The following is a 17,019-nucleotide window of genomic DNA, read 5'->3' on the forward strand; positions in this document are numbered from 1 at the left end:
TGGGTTTGCTCTGCACACCCCTGGGCTGTGTTCTGGAGGGGTCACTGAGTGTGGTGGCAGCTCGGTGGGTGCAGGGCCCGTTATCAATAACAGGAAGCAAACTTGTCAGGACAGGCAGGAGGGAGGGAGATGCTCAGGAGGAAAGGAAGCGGTTAGCAAGCAGTCACTTCCATTTCTGCTGCGAGACAGCCTGTGCCCACGCGGCGCTGGGCCCAGGGGAAGTGGTGCTGGCTTTCTGTAGGCTTATCTGGTCTGGGATCAGCGGTGAGTGTTTTGTGAAGAGCACACAGATCCAATCCTAGCCGGTGATAGCAGCCAGAAAGAGCACAGTAACCCAGGGGTGGTTAAAAATAGCCCGCTCTCAGCCAACGTCCGGTGCAGAAATAGGTTCAACAAGTCAAACAGATGCTGAGTTTGTCCCTCCAGGGGCTAAGTTTCTTAACCTCTCTAAAAAACAGCCCATACGTGTGATGCTGACTGTGCCATCTGGCCCCAGCACAGGATGGACCTGTGGATGCAGCTACCCGGGCCAAAGGGCTTTGCTGCTGCACGGTGCGGGCCAGAGAGGATGAGCCAGCAAGCAGCTCCTGCATGGAGGCTTGGAGGTGGGGATGAGCTGGGGTTGTCTGAAACTAGTGGTACAGGGAGAGGCTACCCAAGAGCCTGGATCCTGCAGTTCCCAGCTGCTGGCATGGCACTGCTGCTGCTGGACAGGAGGCATCTCCATGCAGATACAGCTGTACTCAGAGCAGCTCCAGTGCCTGAAGGGGCTGCAGGAAACCTGGAGAGGGGCTTGGGACAAGGGCCTGTAGGGACAGGCCAAGGGGAATGGCTTTAACCTGCCCGAGGGGAGACTGAGATGAGCTCTTAGGCAGAAGCTCTTCCCTGTGAGGGTGCTGAGGCGCTGGCACAGGGTGCCCAGAGAAGCTGTGGCTGCCCCATCCCTGGCAGTGTTCAAGGGCAGGTTGGACACAGGGGCTTGGAGCAAGCTGCTCTATGGAAGGGGTCCCTGCCCATGGCAGGGGTTGGGACTGGATGAGCTTCAAGGTCCCTCCCAACACAAACCATTCCATGATTCTATGATACCTGCATACTTACCCTGGTGGCCTCTTCCCCTTTTCTTCAGCAAACCATAGAGCTGAGCCCTGTCAGATCTCTTAATGAAAGCCAGGTTTTCTTGAGCTTCCCGTGTTGCTTTCCTCATTCTATTAAAGCATCTTAAGGCAGGAGAGCCCACAAAAAAACCTTGCTATCTCCTGCAAATGTGAATCCACTGCCGTATCCTGTTATCCCCTAGCAGCCCTTGAGCATAGCCGCCTCACCCTGAATCCCACTAAGGAAATCCTAAGCCCAGCAGGGCATGTCCTGGGCTGCCAGCATCACGGGAGACACGTTGCATGTGCAGGTGAGACCAACCCAAGCCCTTGATGCTGTAGTTGTGGTGCATCTCACCCTGTGACAGCCGGGGCAGGTCCCATCCCTCCAGCCATGGATGCGTGGAGGCAGCCAGAGGGCAGCAATGCAGAGCGGATGGGACCCGCACGGTGCCGCTCCCCCAGCGCACACGGAGCCCGTTTTAACCCAGCCCCAGGTATCAGGGATATTTCTGTCGCTCCCTGTGGCAAAGCCACGGTGCTGGAAGCCGCGGGTGCCCCAGATCTGAAGGAAAAGCTGAGAAACTGCAAGGTTTGGGTCTTTTTCTTCTGCTCTTGGGGCCACGAGGAGTCCTCAGATGCCCTGGGGCAGGGGCACCTTCACTGCCAGGCAGAGGATGGATCATGGGGCTTTCAGCACTGGAGAACAAATCAAGGCCAGGTTGGACACAGGGGCTTGGAGCAGCCTGCTCTGGTAGAAGGTGTCCCCGTGGCAGGGGTTGGAGCTGGATGAGCTTCAATATAAACCGCTCCAGGGTCCTATGGTCCCACGACACCGCAGCAGATCACATCCCACTTGGTGGGCATCACCCCTGCCAGAGTCCATCTCCAGCTCTGCCTGCCCATTCCTGCGGGTCTCTCTTCCCAGACATGGCAGTCACCTCAGCTGGGCTCGGGGGTCACTCCGGTGCTGCAGCCTGCGGGCACGTGGCAGGCAGGGGCCCTGCTGCCTGCTCCTGCAGGCAGGGAGGATGTGCTGTGTGATGGGCTGCATCCTGCAGCACTGCCCGGGTCTGAGCCCCGTGTCTGCCTCTGTTCCTGTAAGGGCCTGGTTTATGTTCCTGTCCCTGTCGGGGATGGCTGAGCATGTAAGGATCCAGGATGGACCCCGAGGAGGCCCAGATGGATCCTGTCTTCCATGAGGAGCCAGGACCGAGTCAAGCAGTGACACACAGAGTGTGTCAGCATCTTCCCTGCCTGTCTCTTCTGCATGGGTCAGGCACCGCAGGGGAAGACACAGGCTGGCTTTTGGGGCAGACTCTCTGCCAACGCTCAGCAAAGGAGGGGAAAGATGCTTTCAGCCCCGGGGGGAAGAGGGTGATGCTGTCCCCTCCTCCAGGTAAAGGTCGCAGCTGATCCCAGAGCCGGTCTTTTGTGACACCTTTCTCTGCCTGATGTCAAGCAGCAGGAACTTGCCTTCCTGGTGAGGGTCTGCCCCTGGGATCAGCCAAGTCCTCTGCCCCAGTGCTGCTGGAACTGCTTGGAAAACAGGAAACCGCTTGACCAGGCAGAAGCAGGGAAACGTTCCTTTGCTCTGCAGTGTTTGTTGGTTTAGGCTCCCCCAGGCAGGCGGCTCAAGCCAAACAGCAGTGCTGTGAATCCCTTCAAGCTTTGGGCAGTCCCTCCTGGACCCTGGGGCCAGCCCAGCCGCAGCACCCATGGGAGAAACAGGGTAACGTGGCTTCACAGCCCAGTGCTGAGCTCACTGCTAATGACAGCCCAGGAGGGATGAGGAGGCACAGCAAAACTTGATGCATCCCCGCTACCAGCTCTGCCTCCCGTCCCGCAGCAGAGCACCTCTGCCTCCCGGTGCATGGGTGCTAAACTGAGGCAGGGCACGTGTGTCCCAGCACAGGGGTGAAAAGCTTTAGCCATTGCTTTGGGTGGAGACCAGGGCTCCAAGGCTGGCATCTGGGAAGGGACGGACCCTCCTTGCCCCCAAGCCCTCAAGCCAGGGTGTTCAGCTCTGTGGACACATCACTGGGGACCCCTGGACAGGCAATGCTGAGCTCCACGTCACCCTGCAAGACCCAATGAAAGGCCCTGCTATCCCAAGCCAAGCAGCAGAGGCTGTGCCTGAAGGGACAGATGCTTCACGGGAGCAAAACTGTCAACAGGCGATGGGGGGGGGGGGGCTGATCCTGCATCCCTCTGTGACCGCATCACCCCTGCTCCGGAATTCCAGCACCCGCCTGGTGGGGCTGAGCTTGTGCCAGCAGAGCCTTTAGCAATCACTGCCCATGACACCCATACCCATGGCCATGGCCCAAGAAGCAGTTTTCATTGCGATGGGTGAATGCCATCTACGGCAGCACCCTGGGGAGCAGCCAGGCTGCAGCTGTGCCAGCCCCAAATGCACATCAGCCTGGGGAAGGGGGGGTCTTGGGGGTCCTGGAGCTGAGCTGGGAGGAGCAGAGCTGGGGGGGTCCCCATCTGCTCCTGTGAAGCAGCAGAGCTGCCTTCTCCTGAGGGCTGCACACCGCAAGCAGCAGGCGCCGCTTGTGTTGTGTTTGGCTCCGGGTGCTACGGGAGATGCCAGGGAGATGCCAAGGAGCTGCAGAAGCAGGTGCTGCAAAGGCTGCGGGGAGGGGAGCCCCCCTGGGTGCCACAGGGCCCTGGGACGGCTGCGGTGCAAAGAGAGCCACAGGCAGACATCGATCCCTCTGCGGAAGGGCCCTTGCACAGCCCCATCCTGCCCCTCTCCCTGCGCTCCAAGGCGTTGCTGCAGGCAGGGGATGGGGAAGAAGGAAAGCAGCCAGGCAGCAAGAGGGGACGATGCCTTCGCCCTGAACTGAGAGGCAGACATGGAGGACGGGCAGGCCTTGTGTTTACTGCTCAAAAAAAGAGGCCTTCCTCCTGAAAACAAAACCCTTTGTGTGCAAATGCAGCCGTCGGGCAGGTTTGTTTTTACACAGGAAGCTCGGAAGCAGAGGGCTGGGGCTGGCTTCATTTTGAGGTGAGCTCTGCAGTTCAGGGCGGTGTTTGGAAGCGGAGCCGCTCTCCGCGTTCGGAGGCTGTTTTCTCATAGCTGCTGAGCAGGGCAGCGGTGTGCAGGGCTTCATCCCCTCCCTGCCGCTGCCTTGCACTGGGCCAGCATTGCCTTCCCTCCCCCTGCTCCCTGCACAGAGCTTTGCCCAGCAGGGACAGGGCCCATGATGGGGAAGCTGCCTCCCATGAGCAGCACCGGTAGCACGAGCGTTAATGTGACCCTCGTGGAACCATAAAGGGTCAGAGGCCAAAGTCCCCCTCCCATGCACCACACATGGGGGAACCCACGGCTACCACATGGGGCTAAAGCTGGGCTAATCCTGCCAACCTCTCACAATGACACCAGAAACAGGCACTCCAGCCCTTGCTTTCAGCTGGAACTGCAGGAGACTGGAGTCCTCACGCTTGCTGCCATGGCTTTTGTCACGTCCATCAAGACAGGGGAGCGGGTGCCTTGGTACCTGCTCCCATGGTCCCAGGTTTCCCCCGAACCCACTAGCAAGACCTGCTTCTTGCACCCAGGCACCAGCTGGACACCCGCTCGCAAGGGTGAGGATAGGTTCCACCCTGGACAAACTCTTGGGATGTTCTGTACCTCTTAAGCAAACTCACAGGCTCCTCTCCATCCACCCCTTGGTATGAGACTGAGAGGGACCAGGATGCTCTCACTGCTTGATGGTGGCTGGTCTAACAGGGCTCAGGACAGCAAATCCTTTAGCAAGGTCCACAGATACCTGCAGGGCTGGAGTGTGGATCTGGGTGTTTGTGCTGGCTCCATCACAGCCTTGACGCTCTCCCTGTCTCCCTTTGCAAGAGCTGCATGAAGGGATGCTCACCACCCCCAAGGGTCCTTCCCATCGCAGGATGCTCCCAGCAGCATGTGGTACGAAACGAGGCGAGGTGCGAGCCGTGCACGGCACACATCTCCCACCCTCCGTGGTGCGCAGACCCCTGCCCTCACAGGAGCCGCTCCTGCCCAGCCGATCCCTCCTCCCTGGCATCCTGCAGCGAGGAGCTGGGCGAGCCCAGGCGGGCCTTCCTGCGGGACCAGCCCAGACTTGAGCGTCAGGGCCCTGCACAAGCAGCAGTAAACGGCAGGAGTGAGTGTGCCAAGGCGACACGGCTTGCGCCAGGCTCGCGGGGACAGGCTGAGGACCACACCGGGCATGTCCAGCAGGACAGGTACCGCTCCGGCTCCTTGCTCCCCTCCCTCTCCTCCCGGCAGTGCGGTTGAAACCGGGATGCGTGCGGTGGGGGGAAGCAGCGTGGACCCTCCCGTGCTCTGGCACATCCCAGGGCTATGGGACAGGCGATGCGGAGCAGGCAGCCTCTGCCCGTGGCTGTGCCAGAAGCAGAGCCTGGCATCGCTGTGCCTGTGCAGGGGGATCTGGAGCCGGGGCTCCCCAGCAGGATGAGGCACGGGTGGGCGCTGGGAGCTGCTTCATGGCTACTTCTTGGTCCTGTGAGTGCAGCATCCAGGCGGCACCGGGCACCTTTGCTGTCAGCCTGTGCTGGCACAGGTATCCCTGGTGGGATGCCAGGGTGGGAGCCGAGCCCCACAGGGCTCCGCAGGCTTTGGTGACGGGGTGGGTTTGAGGCCGTCCAGCTGCTGCCCTAGTGCTACTCGCGGTGCGGGGCAGGCTCTCCCCAGGCTGCTGCCAGCTCTCCCCACCGGGTGCCTCTGGCCCCAGCCAGGGAAAGGGAACTCCTGATCCTGCTCGTCTCCAGGGCAGCACCCACCCCCCGGGGGGCAGAGCAGGTCTGCCCGGCTCTGCCGGCTCCGGCGTGCTCTGAGTCACCGCAGCCCGGCTCTTCCCAGCTCTGCGGCGCCGGGTGCGCACCCGCAGGCACCGCGGGCTCTGCTGCCAGGTCTCCAGCAGCAAGGGAGGGGAGCGCAGGCACCACCCGGGCATGGGAGTCATTCCTGCGGCTCCCGGACATCCCAGAGCCTGGCCAGAGCGGCCGTGCCTGCCCTGGGCGCAGAGCTGCCCTGCAGAAGGGGTGATGGCTCCCACTGCCTGCCTGCCTTCCGTTCTCTGCCAGATGGGATGAGCTCCAAGGTTTGAAAGCCCAGGGCAAGAGGCAGGCAGCGGCACTGGCAGGGTTCCATGTGGAAGTGATTAAACACTTGTGAGGGGTTGAAGGAAGAGCATCCCAGTGCTCTAGGGTTTAGGTTTGGTGAGCAGTGGCGTGTGAACCTTGTGAAGAGAGAGGTCTCAGCAGCACCTGCATCCTGCACAGGCTCTGCTCCAGGACCAGCCTGTTCCCCTTGTTCCTCCCTCGCAGCCCCAGGCGGTGCTCAGCACCTCAGAGGTGGCAGAGGGGAGAAATCGTGGCCTTGGGCAATTCACAGCAATGGTCTGCCCAAAGAGAGACAGGGAACAGAGTGGTGGTGCTGCTGAGCCAAGGCAGAACAGGAACCCCGATGCTGCTCTGAGCCCAATTGCAGTGGCATCAGTGCCCCACATCATGGGGCCCTTGGGCACCTCGTTGTGGCAGGGTGCCAGTTCGGAGGCAAGGTGTCCTGGCCAGGGAGGGATGGCAGAGCTGTCGCAGGGACAGCAGGGCTGCACGTCGAGGCATGGGCACAGGCTCCTCCATGCACTGACAGCACTGCTCATGGCATAGTGCCTGCCTGGGCAGCAGGCTGAGTCCCTCAGGAAGCAACAGCATCCCTGCCTGCACGCTGTCCCCTGGCAGCCGTGTGCAAGGATGTGCCGGGCTCTGCCCTTGCCCAGCCTTGGCAGCACTGCCCACCCCTGTCAGCACGCACAGACCCTTGGGTGCCGCAGGCATGCATTCTGCTGCCCACCCTGCTCATCCTCGCTCCCGCTGCTGCTTCCCAGGGAGTGGGAGGTCTGTGACAGGCCTCAGGGGGAACAAGCCCTGTGCCACCATCTCCATGCCCAGAGCACCTGGAGTAAAGTCCAGTGTGTGGAGCGCAAAGGCAAATTCGGGGTGGACCTTGCTCTGGTCTGAGGTTGGCACTGCCAGGAGGACTGCCTGGAACCCTTGCCACTACACTGCATCTACTGTCCCTCAGCATGAACAAGACCTGAAACCACAGTGATGGGCACACTGCCAGAGGTCCCCTTTCCCATCTCTGCTGCAGGCTGGGTGATTCCACTGGGGCCCGGGGGCAAAGACAATCACCCAGCCTGAGGTTCTCCCCTTTCCAGGAGGCAGTGGCTTTGCTGCACAGCTCATGGCCGGCTGCGTGTCCCCCATCCCCCTGCTCCTTGCAGTAGCCTTTGCTGCTTTATGGAGAATGTGATGACTCGGCAGCCCCTGAGTTTCCAGGCCTGGTTCCAGCTGCTGGGTGGAGAAACCTTCTGCAGTTGTTTTTGGGTCTGGCACAGGCGGAGGCTTCGCTGTCGGGGGGACCAGAGGGGAGCTCTGGCATCCCCAGTTGAAGGCAGGCTCTCTGTGCGTCCATACCTGTGGTGGCACCGTGTCACCGGGGTGGCCGTGGGGAGGGCAGCGCCGGCACATAATGAGCAGCTTCTTCTGTCCAGTCTGGGAGGTGGCTGAGCCGTGTGGCGCCAGGGACGGGGCCTGGGTTTGGCTCCCACCAGCACTTTGGGCTGTTTCCACTGCAGGCACAGCTCAAACACCCTGAGCTCAGGGAGCACAGTGGGGCTGGTACGGGCACATCCCCATGGCCAGGGTGCCAGCAGCATGTGGAGACTGGGAAAGCTGCTGGGTCACTTCTGGCTCCGTGCTCAGAGGTCAGCCCCATCGTGGTGGGCAGCAGGCACGGCGCAGAGGTGTCCCCCAGCCCATTCTCATGCAGGAGCACTGGGGCAGCACGGTGGCGGGCTCAGCTTGCTCCCCATCTGGGGTTGGAGATGAGTCCTAAACCAGGGCCCTTGTGTGCCCCTCAGCACGGGGCTGGGGCCTCCCTATGTCTTTGCCCAGGCACTGGGGCTGCTCTGTCACAGGTCCCACCTTGACAAACCTCTGTTTTGTAGGAGGGAATCTGCTGTCCTGGGGCCAGCTGGGGCTTGCGTCCACCCTGACAGCTCTGTGGCTTACAGCAGCAGGCAGAGCCTGAATAGCCTGCTTATTGTTGGTGGCTGTGCTGGCTACTGGGACAGACTCCCATGGCCACACAGGCTGCCCTGGCTTCCGGGATCGATGCATCACTGAACCTCTTCCAGCACTGCCCCAGATCTCCGGCGCTGATGTGAAGCCAATGGCATCTCTACCCTGAATCAGAGCTGGCACCCTGCCACGCGCTGCACAGTGCAGGCCCCTCAGGGGGCACAGCCTGCTCCCTCCTTGGCTGTACCGCACACAGCAGCTCCTATAACACCCACGAGCAGCCAGGACGCGGCTCAGAGCCAGCCAGCCCCTCCCGTGGGCAAAGCACGCTCCAGGCATCGTTGCGCCCGTGGGATGTGCGCTTCCCCAGCTCCCCTCTGCCCACCCCTGTGCCGCGGGCATCGCACCCAGCGTGACCGCACCTCCCGCTCCCCATCGGCACCCCGTGCACACGGGGCTAAAGGGTGCACGAGCAGAGCACACAGGCGCGCAGACAGCAGCAAGGTGCGCAGCGCTCCGCACCCAGCGCTGCTCCAGCATCCCCAGCGCATTGCCGGAGGCTGCGCTCCGCCCCTCCGCCCGTCGCTGGGGGCTGGTTTGGGCACTCCCCTCCCGCTCGGAGCCGCCATCCGCCCTGTCCGGTCTCCTCCCCTCTCGGCACCGACTCCCACAACTCAGCGGAGCTCCCGCCGATGGCCAGAGCGGGCTCCGGTCCTGCAGAGCCCCAGCCGCAGGCAGAGCCCCCTCTCCGAGCCCCCCGGCAGGCAGCTCTGGGGCCGCAGCGCGCACACGCTGGCACAGGGACAGCTTCAGAGCCACCGCAGAGGGACACGGACCCAAGGGGACAATAGCAAATGCACACAGCGCGGGGCACACGCACCCCCTGCGCCTCTCCCAGCCCCGCACCCGAGGACCGCTGGCGGGGCTGATGTGCACCGCGGGCCCCACTGAGCTCATCCTGGCACCCGCACTCGGGAAGCATGCGGGGATGCAGCCCCTCGCTGCATGGGAGAAGGGGCTGGCTGGTGACAGCCACTGCTAAGAAGCTACCTCCCCCCCCCACTCCCCCCCAACTTGTCATCCCTCTCATCTGCAGCCACCCCAGTCCCAATGAGGCCACCACTGCTGCCGCTGCTTGTCCTGTGGGTGCCACGGCTCCTGGGAACCCTGGCAGAGGTAAGCTCTTCTCTCTTCAATCCCCCACTTGTCCATGCAGGCTCTTGGCTCCGAGCTCACTGGTGGCAGGGGCTTTGCATAGTCCTACCCCGCTGAGGAATGACGGCATCTTCCTGGGCTGCCGCTCCGGCTCTGCAGCTGAACCAAATTAGCAACGTTTGCAATTAGGAGCTGGCTCTTTCCTCCACTTCCCCCTCCAGCGCCGTGCCCAGTGCCTGGGATGGGAGCGTGTTACTGCTGCCATGGCTGCGCAGCTCCTCACACCAGGAATTGGCTGGCTGCTGTTCCCAGGGGTCCAGAGCCCCTTCGCCTTCCTCCGCACCACGGTCGGTGGGGGAGCCAGCAGTGAGTCAGCCAGCAGAGCCAAGGGGGAAAGAACTAAAGATGATCTCTCCTCTGGGGCTTGTTGTGGGATAGGGAGTGGGCAGAGATATTTCCTTTAATGTGGAGGGAACTGGATGCAACCTAAAGCAGGGCACACCCTGCTGCAAGCAGACTGTGGGGAAACCGGCGTCCTGTGAGTGCTCAGCACCCACTGTGGTGTGAAGGGTGCTGGGTGCTCTGGAGCTCGCAGGCCAAGCCCTCGCTCCGCAGCATGGGGGGTGGTGGCAGGCTGAGGTTTGGGGTCCCTCCATCCTCCCCATGACCGTGGGAAGGTTTGGTGCCTGTTGAGGGAATGAGCTTGCCAGGGCCTGTCTGGAGCTCCCTCCTTCCCCAGCTGGTCCCCCTGTGCACTGGCTGTTTCACTGGGGTGTCTTCCCTGGTGGGCATGGCCCCGTCTTGGTTTCGGCAGTGCCAGGACCCATGCAAAAGGCCAGGGCAGCCCACAAGCCATGTCTGCTGAGTGTGCCCCTGCCTTGGCCAGGGGAGTGCGACATGGGCCTGAGCTCCCCTGGGAGAAGGTGGCACAGCCCCCAGAGGATCGCAGATGCTGTGGTGGGATGGGACCCTGCACCTCTCCCAGGCGCTGCTCTCATCCCAGCCCACCTCATCCCATCCCTCTCTCACTTGACACCTTCAATCCCCAGGGCGAGGGATGCAACCGGACAGCACGGGCAGGGCTGGAGGACCAGGCTGCACACAGTGATAGGGGTAAGTCAAAGCAAAGGGGTTCTCAGGCTGAAGAGGGTGGCCTTGGTGCAGTGAGACGGGTGCTGGACCAGGACTCTTGGAGTTGAGTAGCTTCGTAAATGCTTTAGCCTAACTGCAGGCTGCAGATCATGGCCTGAGAAAGGGAAGGACTCAGCCCCATCCTTCTCCAGCAACCAGCCTTATGGGGAGGAGTGTGAGAGACAGACAGGCCTCGCCCCTTCCCAGGGAGCATTAAGTGGGCTCAGCAGCAGCTGAGCCCCTGCATGGAGCCCCTGCAGCTGCCTGGGCAGGATCGTACCCCATGGCTGTGCTGAGCTGGCGGGGGAGCAGCACAGCCGCATGGCACTGGCCCTGCTGCTGCAAACCCTCCCAGAGGATCCGCAGGCACCAGGCAGGGCATGGGGTGTACCTGGTTGTGGCTGCCTGTGATGTGGTTAGCAGGGCTTATCTATGAGCAGTGCGGTGATCCGGGGCCTCGGGGCTGGAGGATGCCTCTGGTCCATTTCAGAGTTGAGTACATTTGTGCTGCAGAGGTGGAGGTGACTGGAGGTAGGCAGTGCAGTCTAGTGGGAAGCCAAGAGCAGCAGACAAACATGGGTGGAGAACTCGTCCCTTCGTAAGGTAAGAGATAAAAGTGATAACACATCCCTGTTTGAACTCCGTGCAGGGCACAACCCTCCTGGCTGTCTTCAGGGGATCAACCATGCCCTGTGCTCAGTGAGCCCCTGCAGCTGGGTCCCTGCTGACCCAAGCCCATGGACACCCAGCTCCATTCACGTAACCATTCCTGAGCAGGCTGCTCCTAAATCTGCATCTGCACTGCTCAGGGATGGCACTGAGGCTTTTTCCAGGCAGACAAAGGTGTGCCCCAATTCCACTCATCGGCTGAGTGAAGCTCTCAGAACGGCAGCAGGCTCCAGTGCATGGAACACAAGTTGTGTGCAGCTCCAAACCTGTCTGGCTCTGTGGGAAGGCCACACAAAACCCCGGAGCAGTCCCAAAGGTGCCCCTGGCCCTGGGGCTCACCCCGCACTGCTCCTCTTTGGCAGCCCCTGGACAGTCCTCTGGGGCAATAGCTGTGCTTGTCTAAAGCTTTTTTTGCTGTGCCAGATTGCATGTGAGCCTGTTACAACGTGTTCCACATCATGCACCTTCAGTGCTAATTATTACACAAATGTCTTATTAGCACTAGAGCTGTTGTGGTGTTTCCCAAAGGCTCAATGCAATAGAGAGCTCGTCGTCCACAGCAAGGCTGGGATGGCAAACACACACAGTCTGCTAATGGAGGCACAGGGACACGTTGCCAGCTTGCTCCTGACAGGCTCTGTCTGGCTCCTGTTTGTGGAGGTGGTTCCAGAGCAACTCAAAGGGCAAGGATTCAACAGCCGAGCTGGCCGGTGAGCCACCAATTAGGCCAAGCCCTGGACGCCACTTCCTTGGCTCCAGACGCTCTCCCATCTGGATGCCACAGCACCAGCCCTGTGGCCGCAGCGTGCTTGCTGAGGCAAGGACACATCTCAGCAAGGGGGTGCAAATCTCACCCCACTTTTCTTCCATGCATGCAGTGTCCTGCTCTTTCCGTGTCACCCGTGCACTGGGCAGGACAGTGGGGGCTCTGTGCCTGGATCACTCCAAAGCAGCCTTTACGCCGTCCTCTGTCAGAGCCCGTGCAGAGGCAGTTGGTTTCTGCTATAAACCAGGGCTTTCTGGACAAAGCATGTGATGGCCTGAAGCCTTCTGGACTTTCTCCAAAGGAGGAGATGTTCTATGCTTAGCAGCATCTCACGTAGTGCCTTTGACCCCAGTCCATGGGGGGGGTTCTGAACCTTCTTGTGTTTTCCAAAGGCCGCTCAGAGCCCTTGGGGTTAGGGGGCCTGATGGAAGTGGGGCAGTGCCCATGGCGGTGCCCTGTGTCAGGGTGTGCAGTGAGAGAGGTGGGCTGGGGAGCCTGGTTCTGCAGCTTGGCCACCCAGCAGCACCACAGCTCCCTGCTAAGGGTTTTGGCTTCGCCCCTGCAGGGACCCTCCTGAACCTCAGCGTGAGTGACCAGAGCCGACCAGACTCCATCCTTCTGTCCTGGGATGAGCCGGAGGTGGGTGCCGAGGGATACTCGCTCGCCCTCTCCCCCTTGGGCTCAGGCACACCGCTGCAGAACGGATCTGCTGGACCCAACATCACCAGCTTCTGGTTCCATGGGCTGACCCCTGGCACGCGCTACAAGGTTGAGGTGACAGCCACGCTTGCCTGCATGGAGACCACCAGCCAGACAGTCACAGCACAGACAAGTAAGGGGTCCGCAGGGGCTGTAGGGTCCAAGGGGTTTCAATGCTCCTACCGGTGGTTTGGAGGGTGTGAAGTCCAGGTCAGGGTGTTGGGCTTTTATTCACTTCCACAAGGCTTAGGGCCCTTTCCCAGTCCCCAGAGCCCCAAGGGTCATTCCCTCATCCATGTGGAGGCAGGGTTGCATCCCTGCAGGGTTTCTACTGAATCTTCTGGAATAATATAGCTACTGATGGATCAACTGATGATGTAGACTGCAGAGAGCTGAGGGGTAGAAAATGTGATGCCCGCAGGGGCAGAAAGAGTTACAAGGAAAGAGCATCTGCTCCGTGATTTTTGGCACAGCTCTGTCAGTTACTGGCTACCTTACCAAGCCTTGCTCTACACCATCCCTGGCTGATGCCAAGGGCTGAGGTAAGGAGGCAAGGCTGGTGAGTCCATGGCTCAGGTGAGGAGCCTTGAGTAAATCAGTGCAGGTGAAGGTAGAAAACCTACAAAAGGAGAGCTGATGATGGACCAGCTTCTGATGTGGATTGCAGAGAGCTGAGGGGTAGAGAATGCCATGCCTAGAGGTCTAGAACAAGGACCTTAAAGCTCCTCCAGCTCCAACCCCTGCCGCGGGCAGGGACCCCTTCCATAGAGCAGCTTGCTCCAAGCCCCTGTGTCCAACCTGGCCTTGAACACTGCCAGGGATGGGGCAGCCACAGCTTCTCTGGGCACCCTGTGCCAGTGCCTCAGCACCCTCACAGGGAAGAGCTTCTGCCTAAGAGCTCAGCTCAGTCTCCCCTCGGGCAGGTTAAAGCCATTCCCCTTGGCCTGGTCCTATAGGCCCTTGTCCCAAGCCCCTCTCCAGGTTTCCTGTAGTCAATGGGGCTGTGCTTGGGGCATTGGCAGGTCAGCCACAACCAAAACAGCCAGCACCATCTGTGCCATGTCAATGCAGGTCCTTCACCTGTCCGCAACCTGAGCCTGAGCAGTGGTGGGAGCTCTGCCCTGCTGCTCGCCTCCTGGGCGCATGGCCACGGGCATCGAGACGGGTACCACCTTGCCCTGTACCACAGCGACTCCCAGACGCTGGTGAGAAACGCGTCCATCTCACCAAGTGCCTCCACGTTCCTGTTTGACGGGTTGCTGCCTGGCAGCGAGTACGCCTTGAAGGTCAGCACCCTGGCTGGATCGAACCAGGCGAGCACCAGCATCCACCACTGGACAGGTAGGGAGTTACAGGTGTGCCTGCCGAGAGGGAAGGGGTGGGAGATAGGGTTTGGCAGCAGGGGTGCAGGGCAGATTCCAGCTGTGCTGGGCTGGCAGAGAGGTCTCCAGGCTTGGGATAGGGAGTTTGGGTAGGATGGGCAGTTCTTCACATCCTTGCTGTGAGCCCAGCGTGCAGGACCCGCAGCCTGGGTTTGTGTGCTCCGTATCCCCATAGCAGAAGGGCAGTCTGGGCATCCTGGCACAAGGTCTTGGCTGGTGGGAGCCGCAGAAATGCTGCGTTACCCAGGCTGCCACCAGCTCTGCAGCCTGACGGAGCACGGAGGGACCCAGGAGCCCCCCAGCCTGCCTGGGAAGGGACATAGGAAGGACACGCTCCAGCAGAGCACTGCCAGCCCCATAGAGAGCAGCCATGGGCATAGGAGACCCTGGGGAGAGAGGAGGGTCCCGGGAGGCTCCGTGCTGAACCTCGCTGCCTCCTGTCTTTCCCCTCAGCTCCCTCCATCCCCACGCAGCTGAGGCTCAGCCCGGGCTCCAGCACCAGCCTCGTCGCCTCCTGGATGGGTGCTGCGGGGGCCGCATGGCTGCACCTCGCGCTCCACAACCTCCTCACCCGCACGGTGACCACGACCCTGTCTGCCAGGAGGGGCCTCACCAGCTACACCTTCCAGCACCTCCAGCCTGGCACCCAGTACTGGCTGGGGCTCAGCGTCACGGCTGGGCCCTACACTGTGCCAGGGCCCAATGCCACCGCATGGACATGTGAGTGTGATGCCCAGGAATGGGGATGACATCGGTGGTGCTTCTCGCTGGGATGCACTGGGATCAGCCTGTGGGCTCTCCCTGAGGAGGAGGATTGGAAGGGCAGCAGATCCCATTGGTGTTTGGTGCAGCTTGGCCTCAGGGCTGTTCAAGGGCAGCAGAGAAAATAGGGCAAGGGGATAGCAGTTCAGCTGGTTTGAGCTGGAGCTTTCTGGTTTGCTGCCAACACCATGCCCATAGCACTGCAAACAGCACTGTCCCTGGGCTTGCTCTCCCAGATGTTCCCTGGAGAACCAAGAGAGGAAATGGAGAAGGCAAACAAAGCCTCCTGGATAGAGCAAGTTCACGCTGAATGCCAGGGGAGCGTTGGCACTCTCTAGTGAGGAGCAGCACGTTATGGAGGAGCCAAGCTCAGCACCGTTGTGCTGGTGGCTTGCCCTGGGCGGTGATGCTGGTCCATGACCACTCTCCAGCTCCTTCCTGCTCTCCTGCTGGCCTGCGGAGCTGGAGCCTGCTCGGGGCTGACACGGGGGGTTCAGAGCTCCACACCCTGCCTGGGTTCCGCTGTGAAGTGATTCTGACTCAGTCCCACGGCTGCTGCCTGCGGCTCTGACCTGCCAGACCCAGCGCAACTCCCCAGTGCCAGGGGCACGGAGCCAGGAGCCAGCCCTGGCCGGCTCCCGGGAATGTCAGCGCGCTCGTGGCAGGATGCGAATGGAGACGAGGGGGAGCGTGAGGAATTTCCCAGCAGCGCTGCCAGCTTTGTCTGGAGCAGGAGCGGTTGTGCGAGGGAGCAGGGCTCCAGAAGGATGCGTACGCGTGGATGTAACCCTAGGAATGAGGAAGCAGGGGATGCGGCTTAGGGGTGTGCGTGGGGTCCGGGGCACCCCATAACCCTGACTCACACAATGCTGTTCCCTTCCAGACCCGCTGAGCCCTGGCAACGTGACCCTGAGCAGTGCGGAGGAGCAGAGCTCCCTGCAGGCTCGCTGGAGCACCCCAGCAGGAGAGAGGGACTTCTACCTGGTGACGCTGCGGGAGGGAGAGGACGGTGCTCCAGCAAGGAACATCTCTGTCGGCGGGGACAGCGGTCATGTCACCTTCCATGGGCTGAGCCCCGGGAAGCAGTACTCTGTCCAGGTGACAGTGGTGGCTGGGCCTTACCGGGCATCAGCGCGCAGCGCAGCAGCCTGGACACGTAAGCAGAAAACCTGAGTGTCCTTTGAGGCCATTTCTGCTGCCTGACGGAGACAGGGGCTGATGCCCAGGGGGAGGATGAGGAGCGGCAGAGGTGGGGCTGGGCAGGGCAGTGGTACCTGCTCCCAAGAGCAGGCTGTGGGTCAGAGCAGCAGAACCTGCAGCCCGGTCCCTCCTGGGGTCTTGTGGAGCCACACTTGGTGCTGCCGCAGAGGGGCCGTGCCAGGAAGGAAGGGATGGAGCTTAAACAGCGTGGGGAGGCACTCGCCCAGTCCCTGGCGCTGGGGGCAGTGAAAGGCTCTTCCTGCAGCCCTGGCTGCCTGTGTTTGGTGGGGGGACCACTGGGAGCAATCTGGCTGCCTGCTGCTCTGCCCCATGGCGTGACCCCATCCTTGTGCTCTGCAGAGCCGCTACCACCGTCTGGTGTGAGTCTGTCCAGCCAGGAGAGCCCTCACAGCTTGCTAGCCAGCTGGGAGGAGGCAATGGGAGAGGGTTACGTGCTGGCCCTCAGCACCATGGAGGACCCCGTGAAGAACAGCTCGCTGCTCAGAGGTGCCACCAACTTCACCTACGAGGGCCTCAGCCCTGGGACTCTCTACACCTTTGAGGTCAGCACCGTGGCTGGCCCCTACACATCCTCGCCCCAGCGCATCGCCAACTGGACATGTGAGTGCCGCAGCCCTCTCCGCAGCCAGCCCCGGGATTCCCACTAGATCTTTCCCTTCCTGTGGTGTTGTGCCTCAGGGATGTGCTAGCGTGGCTCTTCTGCAGCTTCATGCAATAAAAGGGTGAAAAGCTCAGGAGGAAAGCAGAGGTGGATGTGTGACCCTGGTCTGTATCCCAGTCACCCAGCTCAAGGGTCAGCAGAGCCTGCTGCCCTCTTCTCCTCCCTTGGGCTGCCCCCGTGTGCCACTGCCTTGAGCCACCTCTCCACCTTGCCCAGACCATCCCAGCACCTTCAGCACCAGAGCAGCCCTCTCTTGCCATGCCAGTCTGAGCTCTGGGCTGTCCCAGTCCCTGCCAGGCTGATGGGGTGGCAGCGGCCAAAGCTTGGCTGTGGGTTTCACCAGGGCAGGGTCTCCTGCACATGTGGGGCTGCACATCTGCCGGGTGA

The 17,019-nt window shown here is 61.4% G+C and overlaps 1 protein-coding gene across 4 annotated transcripts in view; it reads left to right on the forward strand.

The window, feature by feature from the left end:
- The first annotated feature begins 8,766 nt into the window (after positions 1-8,766).
- The window catches only part of LOC133263129 (receptor-type tyrosine-protein phosphatase V-like), a 32,509-nt gene continuing 24,256 nt past the window's right edge, over positions 8,767-17,019 (forward strand). For 3 of the 4 annotated variants that reach the window (XM_061442777.1, XM_061442778.1, XM_061442779.1), the window contains exons 1-7: positions 8,776-9,362; positions 10,391-10,454; positions 12,473-12,739; positions 13,678-13,947; positions 14,442-14,708; positions 15,634-15,906; positions 16,311-16,571. In XM_061442777.1, coding sequence (XP_061298761.1) covers positions 9,297-9,362; positions 10,391-10,454; positions 12,473-12,739; positions 13,678-13,947; positions 14,442-14,708; positions 15,634-15,906; positions 16,311-16,571 — 1,468 coding nt within the window. In that variant the 5' untranslated portion in view covers positions 8,776-9,296. Of the gene's footprint in view, positions 9,363-10,390; positions 10,455-12,472; positions 12,740-13,677; positions 13,948-14,441; positions 14,709-15,633; positions 15,907-16,310; positions 16,572-17,019 lie in introns of all 4 variants that reach the window. The other variant, XR_009741446.1, reaches the window with a different exon arrangement.

This window comes from Pezoporus flaviventris, unplaced genomic scaffold (genome assembly GCF_033815535.1).
Source record: "Pezoporus flaviventris isolate CSIRO_AGI_PZ_B2104156 unplaced genomic scaffold, CSIRO_AGI_Pfla_v1 ptg000253l, whole genome shotgun sequence".
Lineage (NCBI taxonomy): Eukaryota > Metazoa > Chordata > Aves > Psittaciformes > Psittacidae > Pezoporus > Pezoporus flaviventris.